Source organism: Pezoporus occidentalis, unplaced genomic scaffold (genome assembly GCF_034315485.1).
Source record: "Pezoporus occidentalis ecotype Australia unplaced genomic scaffold, CSIRO_AGI_Poc_V1 ctg13, whole genome shotgun sequence".
Classification (NCBI taxonomy): Eukaryota; Metazoa; Chordata; class Aves; order Psittaciformes; family Psittacidae; genus Pezoporus; species Pezoporus occidentalis.
The window spans coordinates 8,137,369-8,153,514 of NW_026913103.1; the positions used below are offsets into that span (position 1 = coordinate 8,137,369).

A 16,146-nucleotide genomic window follows, 5' to 3' on the forward strand; every position below is an offset into this window, starting at 1 on the left:
GTTGGAACTAGATGATCTTAAGGTTCTTTCCAACCCTAACTACTCTATGATTCTATTGTATGATTCTATGACCTGTCCCAAGGCAAACCTCCATGCATTCAACTATCTCCAAAAATGTAATAAAGCTCTGAAGAATCAGACCAGAAGCAAGCTGACAAGATACAGGGATGACAAAGGCAGCTGACTGCAGCAATTCCTAAAGCACTGGAGTCATCTAAAGGTCCCATGCTCAGTTAGATCCTTCCCATTTCCTGAGTGATCTTAATTCCACAGCTTTTAGCTTTGTGCAATTTAACAGCAACATCAGGCACAGAAGCCATAAAAATGCTTTAACGGATTAAGTTCGTAGTTGTCTGAGGCTTGCACAAGACCCAGAGTGAGTCTGCAGAAACAGCAGCAACCAAGTTACATGTGTTGTCTGGACATCCCCAACTGCCCGACTTCGAGTTTGCTTTTGCTTACACATTCAAGTACTATTTCTTGTAAGGACGTGCTATTACAGTATGTACTGGGATACACATGCACACATTTTAACTGGATACAAGTACCTAGAAGGGAATTTATCAGCATGTATTTATGTATTTATCAGCATAGTTCTAGTCTTGTCTGCTGAGAGGCTTAGAAAAGCATGAAAAAAACCCTACCATATTTGTTACGTGAAGCAAGAAGAGACTAGAAACTTGAGAGCAGAACACTTAAGACAATGATGCACAGTAAGTATGCTCATAATATTTGCATATAAACACTTAGTGCAACCAAACACTCAGAAACCATGAAGGACAAGCCTTTAGCCACCATATGAATTCTGGACACACTTATTTTTAAAACTGGATTACACTGCAGGCTATACATCTGCCATTATCTAGAGTGAACAAATGTTTAGCAATATGCTGTGATGTTTACAGACTCTATCTGCCAAAACAAAAAAAGATTAAAACCTACTTGGAGCCCTTGTGAATGTATATTCAAAGCAAAAATAATTTTTGTCTTTAAATCATCTATTCACCCTGACTGCTTCAGGCCTGCTTATGTATTTAGACTTATTACATCCTCTTTATAATTTTGGTTTTGATTTAATGTGATTCATCAGATTCAGAGAGCACACTGATGAAGTTTAAGCCATCTGGAACATAATTCCTACTGAAATTTAAGGTTAGCTATGGATAAAGACAAAATATTTTGTATTGCAATGTTTGCATAAGCAGGACGAGCTTCTGCCCAATAACAGCTTTGAAACAGAACCAATAACATAAAACTGCAAACAACTGGTATGTTTCAGAGCCTACTACTTAAAGCCCTATCTCCAGCCTTAAGCTATCCATAGACTGTTGAACCAATGTTTAAAAAAAAAGGTGGTCTTCCACCTTAAAATCCTGAAGTTGCCTGTACTAAAGCTTTATCACGCATTTATGCATTATGTGCCACTTTAAGCAGCTGGCTTGCCAGCACTGGAACTGACAGAGAATGGACATGTACATTATTATTATTATTTATTATTATTAATTATTATTATTATCTAGACTACTTCTACCCTCCTGCAGCACAACTGGGCAACAGCCACACTTAGAGCAGGTACTAGAGAATGTATCCTCTTCTGAGCTGGCTTCGGTGTGCAAGCACCTACCTGTATCTTCCTCTTGTTCTCTACAAACTTTAAAGTGGCATGGGGTGGAGTCACAACTGTTCAGCATCATCACTAGAGCCACTAAGATACATGATATAGCATGAATTTTGGAGAACAGTACAGAGTTCTGCTGAAGCTATCTGTAGGATGCAGACTACAATGATACAGTTATTCAACCCTTGAAATAGGGTGTGACAGTGATCCCACACCCAGCACTAGCAGAGACCTCATCCTGTATAAATAGAGCGTCTCTATCACTTCTATGCCCTTGTACTCAGAAAAGCTCTCTCTCATCACCCCACTCTTCCTAGCTAAATGCAAGACTACTACCAAATTATTCATTCAAGCTCCTACCATTTAAGAGTATAACCAAGAAATTAAGATGAATTAGCAGTAAGGAACAGCAGCATAGCCTGCAATACTGCTTAAGTACTGCTACAGTCAGCCAAAGAAACTTTATGTATACACTCCTATTCAGTGACCAGTACAGAAAAGATAAGGTTTGTGCAGGTGGCAGGAAAATGAAGAGCATGGGAAGAAGATAATCTAGGAAGTTAACTCGTACTTCAGTATAGTGCCTCCATTATAAAACACTGGTTTTAATTTAAGGCCCCTAAAGTACTAGGAAATCTTGTGAACAAGTATTTTATTCCACTGCAGGAATCCACTTACACTCAGGAATATAAACAATTTCAATGACATGTCTTACTTTTGCCTTAAAATAACAAGTTTTTTAGAAGTTCATTATTACCAGCAAGTAGGTCTGCAGAAGCTGAGGAACTAGAAGCAGCCTGGGTTGCGGGCTGGGGCTCAGAAGCACTACTTCCAAAAGCATCTAAAGGGAATTCCAGAAAGCATCAAGAAAAGGTAGAGTTCAATATTAAAGGCATCAATTAGTCATTTATTGTCCACAAAAGATGACAAAAAGATAAACACTTCATTCATCAGAAGAAGAAAATGAAAGTGCTTGGCCATCTTTAATGCAGAGCAGTACGATGGGTGCAAAGTTCAGGTGGAAAAAAGGAGGTGCAACAAACCAGTAGTAGAAAGAAATCACTTGTCTTTTAGTTGGGCCTCTTCTCAGAAAACCTATACAAACCACAGCATTCCTAGATGAGAGAGTTAAGCCCTTTGCAGATGAATCCATCAGATGAGAGCTGGGAATAATTCCAGGCAGAACCTACTAACTCACAATAAGTCTTTTTAGAGGAATATTTCACTAATGTTTGAAAATTCTCTACTTTTAAGCAACATTCCTGCTATACAACACTCCTAAAATTGGTTGTGCTCATCCTAATTTCCACCTTGTCAAATCCAGCAAAAATCCTGTGATCCAGATACCCAGTTTGAAACAAGTCATGCTCAAAACTTCAGCTGTTTTGAGAAACGGAACTGAGTGAAAACAGTGTGACATGGAGAGTTCCAAAAAAGAAAAAGAACACAACAGACTTTCATTGGATTTCTGAGGAAGAGCCAGACATACACTGACTGAAAACAGAATGGCAAGTGTCATGACAACAGAATGACCACAGTGAATGAATGACAGCTTATTTGCAGTTCATTATTGTGCAATACTAAGAAGTGGACATGCCAGTCTTAGCCATATTGCGACACAGAAAAGCTGTGAGAAGAAACCTGCAGCTTTAGCAAAGCGCAAAGGTAATTGAAATGAAGTGATTCAACTCTGAAGTGGTGAGGAAAGAAAAATACCCACCACCAAATAGGTCAATCACACCTGAAGAATCCACCTTTGCTGGAGAGGCAGTGGGTAGAGGAGAGGGGGCTGCAAATGCATCCACTGCAGTAAGCACAGGATAAATAATATTTAGTATCAGCAAGGCAACAATGATAGCTAAATATTTCAAAGCCACATGGGCTCCACCAGCTAGAACCACAGGGTTGGTAAATTCAGGTAACAGTCTTCAGAACTGCAAATAGAAAGGGTTACATTTCTCACATGGCAACTGAAAACCACAGTACTTTACAGAAAGCATCGCTTATTAAGAATTCTGTTATGCTTAGAGGTATATTTATTCTCTCAACAACCACATTACTCACTCAGCTTCAGTGTCAGCCACTTCATGGTTTGCATCTTCAGTAACTGTACATCTTGTGACCAAAGCATCAAACCCTCAACTTAGTATATTGGCTTAAAGACGTAAATTGGCAAGAAGTTTGGGTTGGGCTGTTTTCATTATTTTTTTTCCCCTTTTTTCCTTTACTTTTGGGAAAAAACCAACAACCAAACCCAGGAAGTCTGTAGGATGGCCTGTGAAAACAAGCACTCACCAGATAAGAGATCAGCAGTGAGAGAACTCTCAGGCACAGGAGAAGCTCCATGTGGTGGAGATGAAAAAGCATCTTCCAGAAATGCAAGAAAAAACAAGGAAAAGTAAGTATCACTCCAGACAGTTCACATCATTGCACAGCATCAAAGCAACAGAGTGTTGGAAAAACTCGCTCTTTACCTGTACCAAAGAGATCTATGCTAGGAGTAGCATCTGGTTTAGGTGCTGCAGGTACATCAGGAACAGACTCAAATAAATCTAAGGCCAAGAACATAACACATCTTTAACTCATTTTTGAAAGGTGGAACTGAAAGCAGAACTTTCAAGTTTTGCACATTGTATTTGAAGTTAACAGGCTCTCTGGTTTGAAAGCCTAGCACACAGCATGCATGCAACATGGATTTGTTTGTTCTGTACTCTGACAGATCAATCCACCAGAATCAAAGAGTTAAAAACAAAATTACCACCAAAGATATCTAGAGCAGGAGGAGCAGAGGTGGTGGCGGTAGCAGAAGTGGTGGCAGTAGTGGTAGTGGCAGTAGCTGTAGTAGCAGTAGCAGCAGCAGCAACAGCAGCAGCTGGAGAAGGAGTTGTTGCAGGAACTGGAGTGGCTGCACTAGTTGTAGGGGTAACTACAGGAACAGCAGTCTCTGTTGGCTTCATAGCAAAGAGGTCCAGCTCAGGAGCAGCCTCTGCACTACCTTCGGATGGGGCAAAGGGGTCTTGTAAAAAGGAGAGGGGAAATATATGTGTATGCATACTTAGGATCAGTGAGGCAGGAAGTCAAGAACAAAGCAACTACAGGCAATGCACATACTGCAAACACACACACAGAGGAAGTCACTCTAACATCTAGCTTACTTATCCAGACACGTTACTTATGTTTTTCCAAAATAAAGACCATCTGAAAGGCTGAGCAGTCTATTTACTAAAGGGGAGAACTTTCAAAGGCTGTTTGACAAGGCCAAAAATAAAAGTCAGAAATATGACAAAAGAACATCCAGGTTAGCAGGTTACTGCTTATAAAACTCAGCACTGACAGAATTGTTTATTAGCATTACCAAATAATCACAAAGTTACTGAGACTTGGAAACAGGCAATTTTGTCAAGCATGCTTTTCAGTCTAAGGTTTGTTTTGACCAATTGCAAACACTATGAAGATTTCAGAAAAACACACTGCCATGTAGTTTGAACAAAAAACCAGCAAAACAAGAGACTGTCTAATGACATAAAACCCACCATTTCCTGAACATGCATCAAGAGCTGCTGCTACAGGGGTTGGGGTAGCTGGTGCTGCTGCCCCTTCAGCTGCTGCAGGGGCTTCCCCAGGAGAAGCTGCAAAGGCATCTTGGGTGCAGTTTAAGAATAGAAATCAAAAGAAAAAGGATAAAGAGAAGAAAAATACAGTAAAAGAACCAAGTTAAATTGCACAGGTAGATCCCCTTATACAACATGAATGTTGTTACTCTGACAGCAAGACAAGTCATGCAGCACAATACGCTTTGTCTCTCCCCCAGCCCCATGCGAGCAGGTTCTAGACGGGGTTTGAAGACGGAGCTTCTTGGGTTGCCCACGGGAAATACAGCGAGTGTAAAAGGCATTATTCTTATTGTATAAGGGTTCAGAGCAGCATGCTCATGTACTACCCAAAATTAACTAATGAAGAAAGAGCAGAGATATGGTAGTAAGTTGACATTAAAAAAGGTATTAAAAACTTGCATGCTCAAAGCCTGTAATACGTGTGATTAGTCTGCAAATGTGAATTTGCTTGCATAGTGCTTTGCAAACTTAAGCACTGTAACAAATAAAAATCCCGTTACATTGGCAAAGATTTGCATCTACTATTTCTAGTTTTTGAGCCAAGTCAGGCATGCAACACCTGAGAAATTGAACTTACTTGTTTCTTAAGAGTATCCAAATTCAGTGTTTCTGAAGCCATAACCTGATGCATAGGTTATATTTACTTAGCTTGTTTCTGACAGATTAAGAATGTTCACCTTAACTGCTGGCCAGCAATAGCTGTCTCTCCTTGTAGGATCACCTCTAGGCCAACCAGTCAAGTTAGGGAAAACAACCGCTTTGGGGTTTTGGAATTTCTTGCTTATGAGTTTTCTTCAACAGTTATTTTGTTTGCCACTTACTAAGTGGTATGTTTAAACTTCACGCTCTGAACTTTTACAGCATTATTCCTCGGCTTAGACCACCATCTGTAGCTCTTACTTCCATGAAGTAGTCCTAATGGGCAGTGCCATTTGGACTATCCCCACAGGCAAGCAATTTCTTCACAAAAAGTCTGCACAACTAAGATTAAATACTTCAAGATGCTCATAAAGGCCATTTTTCTACTGCTACAAAGTTTGCAAGTTAAAATAAAAACAAACAAATAACAACAATAACAAAAAAAACCAACTGTTGGGGGATACTGCGATTGCACTGTCAAACTAGTACAGGAAAAAAGCTTAACATGCTTTAACTTGACTGTCATTTTAAAATGAAAACAAACCATTTTAAAAACAAGTTTGTGCCAGTTAATCTAAAAAGCTCAAAAGAACATGCACTGAAACTTCAACAGAAGAGATGGAAGCCAATTAGTCTTGTACAATAGAATTAAAATGAGTTAATAGCAAAAAAGGCCTGCTAATAAGCCATTTCAAATATAATTCTATTTTTCATATAACAGCGGTCAATGACAAAACTGGATGGCAGTTGTCCAAGTAAAACAAATAATTAAAAACCCATGGTTTGTCAAACATCACAGTATTGTATTGTACGTACACCAGACACTGGCATAACCACACAGAAGAAATTTAACACAGAACCGGACTGAAGAGTTTTGAATTGTACTGCATGTGAATACACTATGAATACGGCCACGTGTTGGATTTTGCTCCATAGCTGCAGCTTTCAGAGGGAGGGTCACCCTGGGCTCTTTCAAAAGAGCACAGTTTGTAGGCTAACAGCACAGAAGTTCGTCAATAACACTTGCAACTATTTCCCAGTATGATAGATTCCAGAGTTCATATAAAGTGCAATTTCAGAACACATACTTATTCACTAGTCCTATGTTGTGACCGCTTTGGCCTCAGAGTAACACCTATTTCTGTCCGTATGGAGACTACTGAAGTTCCATGTGCAACAAGCTGTAGGTTAGGGTGGGCACAAATTCCTTCCAGCCCATAGATAGAAGTAAACAGCAAGCTTGGCACCAGCTTTATTATTTATTGCCACTTTTGAATAAATCATGCATGATACCACTTGGCATGATAATGCCAAGCAGTATCATTTTCTTTAGCAGCATATACTTGGGTTTAATTGCAGGTAGAATAAACACCCAAGTTAATAATGGAATCTAAAGGAGATTTTTAAGTATTACTTGCTCTGAGAAGTTCAAGAAATCTGTATGAACATAGAGACAAACCAACCTGGAAAGGTGACCCTACAACTCACAGTTGGAACTGGGGGCGTGTTGTTTGCTTGTTTGTTGCTTGGTTTTAGGTTTTTTGTTTGTTGGTTGGTTTGGGGGATTTGGGTTATTTTTGGTTTTGGTTTGATTTGGTTGGTTGGTTGGTCGGTTTTTAAGTTAACGTCTATCGAGTTCTTTGAAGCCTTTCAAAAAGCTCTGCTGTACCTAAACAAATGCCCTCTGCTAAAATCTAGGATGATATGCAGAAATGGATACAATTACGTATTGCATATTTTATTAGCCAAACAAAATATCCCCAAATAAAAAAAACCCAAACCCCTCAACAACACAAATGAACAAAAACCAGGACTGTTTCTTTTGGGTTCCTCCATATCAGCATAGTAACACTGCATTTGCATATCCAGCACTGTAAGGGATGATACAGCTGACTTATAATCATTTCATGTATTACACAACATGTGAAACAACCCTATGGAAGGCACAAGTGTAGGAAAGATCACAGAACTAAAGTGCAGAGGTGAAAAGAACTTTCTTCTTTTTCCACAGGTTTTTCCTCTTCAGCCACCTTCCATTACTTTTGGCATGGAGAACCTGACCTAAGCTAACATGAAATATTCCACTAGGCTCAGAGCTAGGAAAGAATCATAAGAATGACGGGATTTAGTCTGTTTCTTTAAAAAAGTACTAGTTTGCTATACCAGCATGTTCCAGCATAAGCGACATTCATTAGCCCTTTAATGCCGAAAAGTTTTAAACTGCTTTGCATTTAGTTTCTTTAAAGGGGAAACCATAGTTCTCCTTCCTACTACTCATCTCAGGTGAATGCTTAATAACTGACATTTGCACAGTGTCTGTCATGACTTGTTATTTGAACGGCATACAGTGTAATCCTACAAAAAATATAACTTAAGAACATGCATTACTAGCATCTAAAAACACCGTGTCCAAATCTACTATTAAGATACAGCATTTCAAGGTATTTTGCCTTTCTTCTACCTTTACATTTCTCCCTCAGGAATGATTCCAGCTGTAATTTGAAAACGGCCTTCTCTTATTTATCAGAAACAAGATAAGGAATTCTTCAAGCTGGCCCAGGTAACTGAAAGCTTGCCCATTAATCAGATTAAATTCTTCAAAAAAAACCCTATGCTGGATCAATGCTGCATTTCTTTCTCTGCGTTCCAAGACCATGTTAGAAATGAATACTTAATGCAAAGCTGCTTTTCCTCTTAAGAAACAAAGCCCAGCCATAAGGAGCATGCAGGCTCCTATCAGCTAAGGTATCAGTGATTCAGAGCAAGAAAGTAAGTCAACAGTCATTCCTGCAGGGTCTCCTCTTCTGCTTCTTCCATCAGTTTGGCTCCCTGTCTCCTGCAGCTTTCAACTTCCTTACCCTACCCAGCCACTCCCTGAAGACTCTACATTCTTTCTCCTGAGATCAGTGCTCCCGTACCTTCCCCTACCACACCTCACCATAAGGAACCATGGAAAGCAGCTAAGAATTGGCAAGCTGCAAAAGTTAACATGACCTTGAAGACTTTCTGTAGCATGCCCTGCGGAGAAGGACTTGGGGGTGTTGGTTGATGAGAAAATGAACATGGGCTGGCAGTGTGCGCTCGCAGCCCAGAAAGCCAACTGTATCCTGGGCTGCATCAAAAGAAGCGTGACCAGCAGGTGAAAGGAGGTGATCCTACCCCCTACTCTGCTCTCGTGAGACCTCACTTGGAGTATTGTGTGCAGTTCTGGGATCCTCAACATAAAAAGGACATGGAACTGTTGGAACAAGTCCAGAGGAGGGCCACGAGGATGATCAGGGGACTGGAGCACCTCCTGTATGAAGATAGGCTGAGTAAGTTGGGGCTGTTCAGCCTGGAGAAGAGAAGGCTGCCTGGAGACCTCAGAGCAGCTTCCAGTACCTGAAGGGGGCCTATAGGGATGCTGGGGAGGGACTCTTCATTAGAGACTGTAGTGACAGGACAAGGGGTAACGGGTTAAAACTTAAACAGCGGAAGTTTAGATTGGATATAAGAAGGAAATTCTTTCCTGTTAGGGTGGTGAGGCACTGGAATGGGTTGCCCAGGGAGGCTGTGAATGCTCCATCCCTGGCAGTGTTCAAGGCCAGGTTGGACGAGGCCTTGGGTGATATGATTTATCGTAAGGTGTCCCTGCCCACGGCAGGGGGTTGGAACTAGATGATCTTAAAGTCTTTTCCAACCCTAACGATTCTATGATTCTATGATCCCAAAGGTCAAACACTTACTTATTGAGTGTAAGCATTCCTGGCACCACAAAAGCTAGAGAGCATTTGTAAATGCTCCGAACCTACAAGTTCCTTGTTGTACACAGTCTTAAAGTAACAAGGAATGTATGGAACATCACTAACAGAACAACCTTCAGGGGAACACACAAAAAAATCCCAAACAAACAAACAAAAAATACCCACCAAAACCAATAAACCACACACACCTCCCATAAAAAACCCCAACACTAAAACATGAGTAGAGCAACAGAAGTTCAATATGGACTCCAGGGTCTTAAAAGGGTCTGATCTGTGGGTGTCTTGAAGGCACTGCTGAGTGTGTTTAGAATTTTTTCTCAAGAACTAGAGATTTTCTGCTATTGTAAATAAGAAAACCTTGCTTTTTCTGATGTGTTCCAGGAAAGAGTCAGCATTCTTCTAATATACAATCCATCAGAGATTTATAGTATTTGAGCAACAAAATACATTCTCTTTAAATTAAGAGATCAAGTCATGGAAGTCTGCATACTGCAAAAGTAAAATTCTTTCCACATTGGAGAATGAAGGCAACTCTGCTTCTTAATATGTGCCACTAAGCAATCTAATGGTCAGTTAAATCTCTAGAAACTAAAAGCATCCAGCGCTTTGTTACTCTCTTTGCCACTTTATAAACATGGAAGTAGACACATGATTTGGCAGTAGCCATCTTCCAAGCACAGAATAGTGAAAAAGTTGGAAAAAAGAAGGATGCATCTTGCTGCTGTACTACCTTAAGAATAGGAGAGTGCTGGTGTTTTTCTTATCCTGTTGAGAGTTTACAGTGATTTATAGCCATTTAAGTATCATTTAGGGTTTTTTTAAGTCCAATATCTATGCTAAATAATAATAATGCAATTTGAAAGTGCTGTATCCAAGACTGGCTTGAGCCCAATGTCTACATAACAGAAGTTTCACATGCTATGCATCTACAGGGGTGTTAATGAGCACAGGCTTTGGCTTCTGCGAGTAACCAGCATCAGACATTCTTCTTGCTCCTAGTGGTGTCCAGAACCACTGCCCACAATTGTTTTAAAATTGCTTCTGAACTGAGGCACTTGGACTAGTACCCATCTTTGTAAAAGAAGGGGTGAAGTAGCAGGTAGCAGTTGTATCCTTTCTTACAACTTGGCAGTTTTATTGGGGATAACTTAGAGCTGTCTGTTGAAGTCAGTCCTAAAAAGTTTTCCCACTGGGAACTTTCAGTCTTCAGGAAACACCTTTGCAGACAAAGTGTTTATGTAGCAGACCTATCCAGCACTCCTGTCACTAGAAGTGATGAATAACCCCACATAGAACACACTGGAATTCAGTTTTGATAACAAGTAAATTACTAATTCCTTAGGTGCACTGTCATGCCGAAAGTATGCATCAGAGGAAGAGAAAACTAGAAAAATACAGTGGTTGGGTGATCTTAAATATGTTAATAGTTTGTAAAGCAGAATATTTCTCCATTAACCTGGGCTGATATCATGTTAAAAAGAAAAGGTAATTTCTGACATGCTGTTGAGAAGCCTCTTGCTGTATGAGAGTAAGAAAAAAACTGACAACATATAGGGGGACAGTTATTCTTAATTATGAGGTTAGCAGTTAACATTAGAGACTGAAAGAGCCTAACTAAACTATAAGACTATTTTTCCTCTACATTAGTTGTATAGTTGGCACTTAGTACAAGTTCACTGCCACTTTAATTTACTGTCAATGCTATGTGAAATAAAACCCAGATTCAAAAATGCTGAAATACAGTAATTTTAGCTAGCTCAATACCGTATTCACAAGTAAGATCCAAAAGAAACACAATACAGCTCAAGCATGGCATGTAATGAAGGGGCAGGAAGCTGCCACATCCATCCTCTTCAAATATGAAAGCACAATTGCTTTTCCCCAGGAATTATAGTACAGTGCATAATTATTGAATAATGTGGAAAGAATATCTGCTTACCCCAGTGTGGACCTGAAAATAATGTTGTTAGTTATTCAACCATAAGGTAACTCAGTGTTAAGTGCACACAGTTTTCCATTTCTATATATATGCAGAGGAGCTTATCAGCTAAAAGCACAGCAAACAAAGAGGTAGTTGGACAGTTTACATTTCCTGTTCCACCCAGCATCCAACACATAGGCACCTCTGGTATTAATTAAATTAGATGCCTTTTTTATAATAGCTAAACCCAGCATAGTTTAATCTACCTTATGAGCTGCTGCAGAGCACTATTACAACCAAACTAACCTCCAAAGAGATCCACTTCAGCCGTGGCAGCAGTAATAGTTGTAGTTGTAGCAGCAGCAGCTGAAGTAGTTGTAGTATCAGTAGTTGCAGCAGTAGTTGCAGTAGGCTCTGGGGCAAATGGATCTGAAATCTGTGGCTCAGAGGTAACACCGGAAAGTGCAGCCAGATTATCTATATGCAACCATATAATGAAGATCAAACAGGAAAAGTAAGGGGAAGAGGGAAAGAGACCACAGTTACTCAACTCCAGAAAGCTGGAGCTTTTTATAAGGAGTCTTAACATCTGAAAGTGTTAGAAATCAAAAATATTACTCACCCTCTCCCAAGAGGTCTAGTAATTGTCCGTTAAAATGCAGCAGAATAAAGAAACAGACCAATTAGAACTGCCAGATTGAAGATGTTCATTAGCCATATGCTCATGCTCTAAATGATGTGTCTAGGTTCAACACAGTTTAAGCACCTGATTTTCCAACATTTAAGAGGTTATTGTTACATGACAAAGCTAATTTTATTTAATAGCTCTATTCAAAACAGAACAAATACATACATCTCACACATTTGGTAAGTTCCTTAGTATCTAATAAGCAAGTTTTCAAACACTGGTAGTATTTATCACTTCTGTTTTATACAGCTGGTTTTCTTCTCTTAAACTAACAGAGAGAACCAAGTAGTGGCCTCTAAAGGTTGACAAGAAGGTCTCCTACCCTTCACTACCCCAGGGTAAAGCAAAGGACCACTTAGAAGCTCAGATCATCACTATACTAGTTGTTTCTTGAACTTAGCTTAGCAGCATAAGACCAGAAGCAGGTAGACTTGTCTGAAATTTATGAACAGCCAGCATCCTCCAAGAACACTGAAAAAATTTTAAATGGAAGTTCCTGGGCCTAACAGCACACAGATTCAAAACTTCCACCAAGTAAAAGTGTACATGGGAGAATTGAGCCCAAATGAACTCCAGTGCTCACGCATAAATACAGTAAACAGCCATAGTTGAAGCTTATTTAAATCCATGAGCTATAAGCAGAACATACTCAGATACCAAAGAGAATCTCAAGATAATTCTGCTTAGTTGCAAGTATTTTCTAGACCAAAGAAGACAGAAAGCAGTCAAAATCAACATTATAGTCATTAAAACTAGACAGAATTCAGCTTACTGTTCTGCCATACTGAACTGTTGAGATCCACTCATCAGCCTTAGAACCCTTCACAAAACTGGCACTGAAGACAAGGTACCATAGCAGATAGCAGCTTGCAAATAAAGTTTTAAGTTACTTCAGGATGCAGTACATGGCATCCCTACTGCCTGAAGTACATTCTGAGAGGAATACAGGCTCTGAGTCTTGTACTTGAGATAATGTTTAGCAAAGAAAAGACAGAAAAAATTAGGAGAGCAGCTCCTCTTTTCCTACATTTATAATGAAGCAAGTATACAATGCAGGAAAGACCACCTCTGTTAACACTGGCTATGAGGGGTATGAAAGATAAGCAGGCTGGTTCTGTTCCAACTTTGATTCCTTAGTCAACTATTTCTGGGAGCCAATAAAGTAACTTTAATGACAAACTTTCCTACAATTTGATGTCCTCTGACATCAGTCAGATTAAGCTCAGAGGAAGCTTTTTCTACATAAAAAACAATCTTAAGCCATAAAACCTCATGAAAACCAACCAGTTTGGCCCATTACATTTTTATACTGCAGTTAGAATAGCCTGGGCTCAGCAACTACCTATTTACCAACCAGTAGCTCAGTGTTGCTCCTAGATTCCTTGTGCATGCGACAGGGTCATAGGTTCATCTGATCCCCACTGAACAGCAATCACTGAGTCCAGATGGTTTAGTACAGGTATGTATGTAGGCAGCAAAATGATTTGAGCAAGCACAGCTCAATCTTCACAAGTTTTTATTTTACAACGTATATTAACAAGGCACTGAGAAACCACATGTAGGTATTTTTGTTACTGGCTCCATGGGAGAGCTGTACTCGAGACTGACTGCACAAGAAGCTGAGGTAAGTCAAAATAGCACTCTGAAAGAGCTCAGCAGTATATTAAAAATGCAGCACCCTGGTATCTCATTACTGCATACCAGGTGGACACCTCACAGCTAGACTTGAAATAAGCAACTGTTGGCAAACTTTCACTTTTTGTTAGCTTATTCCTTTTGTTACCCAGTTATGTCACAGATGACAACACAGTGAAATCACAATTATGCAGCATGGCAATATACACTTACTCTTAATATGGGAAGGATTAAAACCAATGCTTTATTGTATAGTAATATTAAAGTAGCAATATTAATAGCAAATTCATGTTCTAAAGCAGAGTGCAAGGTAATTCAGAGCAGAAATTCAAGTCAATTTGCTTTTTTATCTGAGAGTCAGACCTTGTGATGATGGAGAATGTGACCTACTGTTTTTTTTCTGTAACACTACAGTCTAGTTTGCCTGCCAAATGCCTATCTATTCCCCTTGTGATATGCTGCAGGAAACTTACTACCCTACCTTGATCACCTCCAGTTCACAGAAAAGGATATATTTTCACAAGTTATAGATCATTTGCTAAATAACTTATGCTGTATTTGGAAATACACTATGTATACAGCAAAATATAGCTATAGTGTACTGTGTATACCACTAATTATACAGTGTACTACATGGAACATACAGTATTGCCACAATACATACAATCTATCACTGCCAGTGAGACTGAGAACGCAATACTGTTTGTTGGTGATATATACTCCTCAGGTTTATGTGACATTTAAAGTGCCGGCTTGATGCTGCATCTTGAAGTATTTGATATTTGCATTTTCCTACCTATTATGAACTGCAGCAATTCTCCCAGCTTCCTCCCCCTACTACTGCTTTCTCCCAAGTTCCCATGTTAAGTTGCTGTGGGCCAGAAGAATTTGGCAGATAAGAAGCTGAAGCAACACAGAGGCACTGTTACATATCCTCCCAAAAGCTCTGGGCGGAAAGAAGGTCATCTTGTCCAGTCTCCTGTTCAGAACATTAAGTCCAATACCAGCTCAGGGTAGTCATAGCTTTGTCTAGTCAGGCCTTGAAAAATCTTGAGGAATTAAGTCCACTAGCTCACATCAAAATTATGCTCCAGTACTGCCTTACCCTCCAAGTGAGATATGTTTTCTTCATGTCCCATCAGCCTTTTAAGATGCAATCAGTTGTTATTACCCTTCATTATAATCAACTACCTTTTTCAAGAAAATTTTGGCTCTGCTCTGCAATTCCCCTTCAAACAGTTGTAGGCCACTATTAAGATTCCCCTTTATCTTCCTCTTTGCCAGATGACAGAGGCCCAGCTCCCTCAGTCTCTTTCCACAGTGATGCGCTGTAGATGCCTGGAGTCCTGGTAGCCCTCCGCCAATCCCCTCCCCCTTATATCAGAACTGGATGCAGTAACTCCAGATGTGACCTCACCTGCACTAACTAGAAAGTCCTGTAGTACATATGAGACTGTACAATTTTAATGATTACTCGCAGATTTAGCTGAAACAAGTAAATAAATCCAAAAAAAAAACCCCCAAAAATACCAAAACCAAACACGCCCCAAAAACAATCAAAAAAACCCTAAACAAAACCAAAACAAAACAAAACCAAACCACAAAACCAAAACCACCACAAACCCAAAACCTAACTCTTAGCACAAGCTCAAAGGTTTTCTCATTACCAGATGAAACAAAACAGAAATTTCAGTATTGTCACACCAAATCCATTCCAGTTCTCACCTTATGCATGTCTGACATGGTGTTTGGCAGCAATTCAAAAGAGGTTGTTTTTTTTTTAGAAAAAGAGACAAAAAACCCTAGCAAGATTGCAGTGCAGTAACAGGTCATCATAGCTGGACTCCTGCCAGCAGTAAAGCAGACAAACTTGAAGCTTACTAAGTTACCAAAATGCTATCCTGAAAGGCAAGTCTGAAGTATATTTGATGAGGTTAGCTATAACCCTGGCCAAAGTAAAGAAGTTAGCTGTCCTTTTCTGTTGTAGAAAAAAAGGACTAGGTACATTACTAGTCAACTTTAAATAAAAACAACCAAGTACCCATCTAAGGTGCTTTGTCTGAAAGAGCAAAGCAAAAGAACCCAAATAAGTCATCTAAAAGATAACTTGTAATACAAATCAATATTTTACAATATTAATGGCGATTTACTCTGCATGAATGAGCAACTGCTTAAAAAAGTAAGCTGAGAGGCCTGAGGATTTTTGAATATCTCAAAAGCTTGTGTTCCAGCACTTGGAAATGACAAAGCAAAACAAATCGGATGCAATAAAAAATTGCAGAATAACT

General features: G+C 39.5%; 1 protein-coding gene across 20 annotated transcripts in view; it reads right to left on the reverse strand.

Annotated features, from left to right (window-relative positions):
* SNAP91 (synaptosome associated protein 91) overlaps positions 1–16,146 on the reverse strand; it is a 70,056-nt gene that overhangs the window by 12,120 nt on the left and 41,790 nt on the right. For 8 of the 20 annotated variants that reach the window (XM_062608291.1, XM_062608292.1, XM_062608290.1 and 5 more), the window contains exons 14-21: positions 12,158–12,172; positions 11,842–12,012; positions 5,152–5,259; positions 4,377–4,634; positions 4,093–4,170; positions 3,914–3,985; positions 3,339–3,422; positions 2,376–2,459 (exon numbers count right to left, since the gene is read on the reverse strand). In XM_062608291.1, the coding sequence (XP_062464275.1) occupies positions 2,376–2,459; positions 3,339–3,422; positions 3,914–3,985; positions 4,093–4,170; positions 4,377–4,634; positions 5,152–5,259; positions 11,842–12,012; positions 12,158–12,172 (870 nt within the window). The remainder of the gene's footprint in view (positions 1–2,375; positions 2,460–3,338; positions 3,423–3,913; positions 3,986–4,092; positions 4,171–4,376; positions 4,635–5,151; positions 5,260–11,841; positions 12,013–12,157; positions 12,173–16,146) is intronic. The other 12 variants (XM_062608303.1, XM_062608300.1, XM_062608299.1 and 9 more) reach the window with 9 other exon arrangements.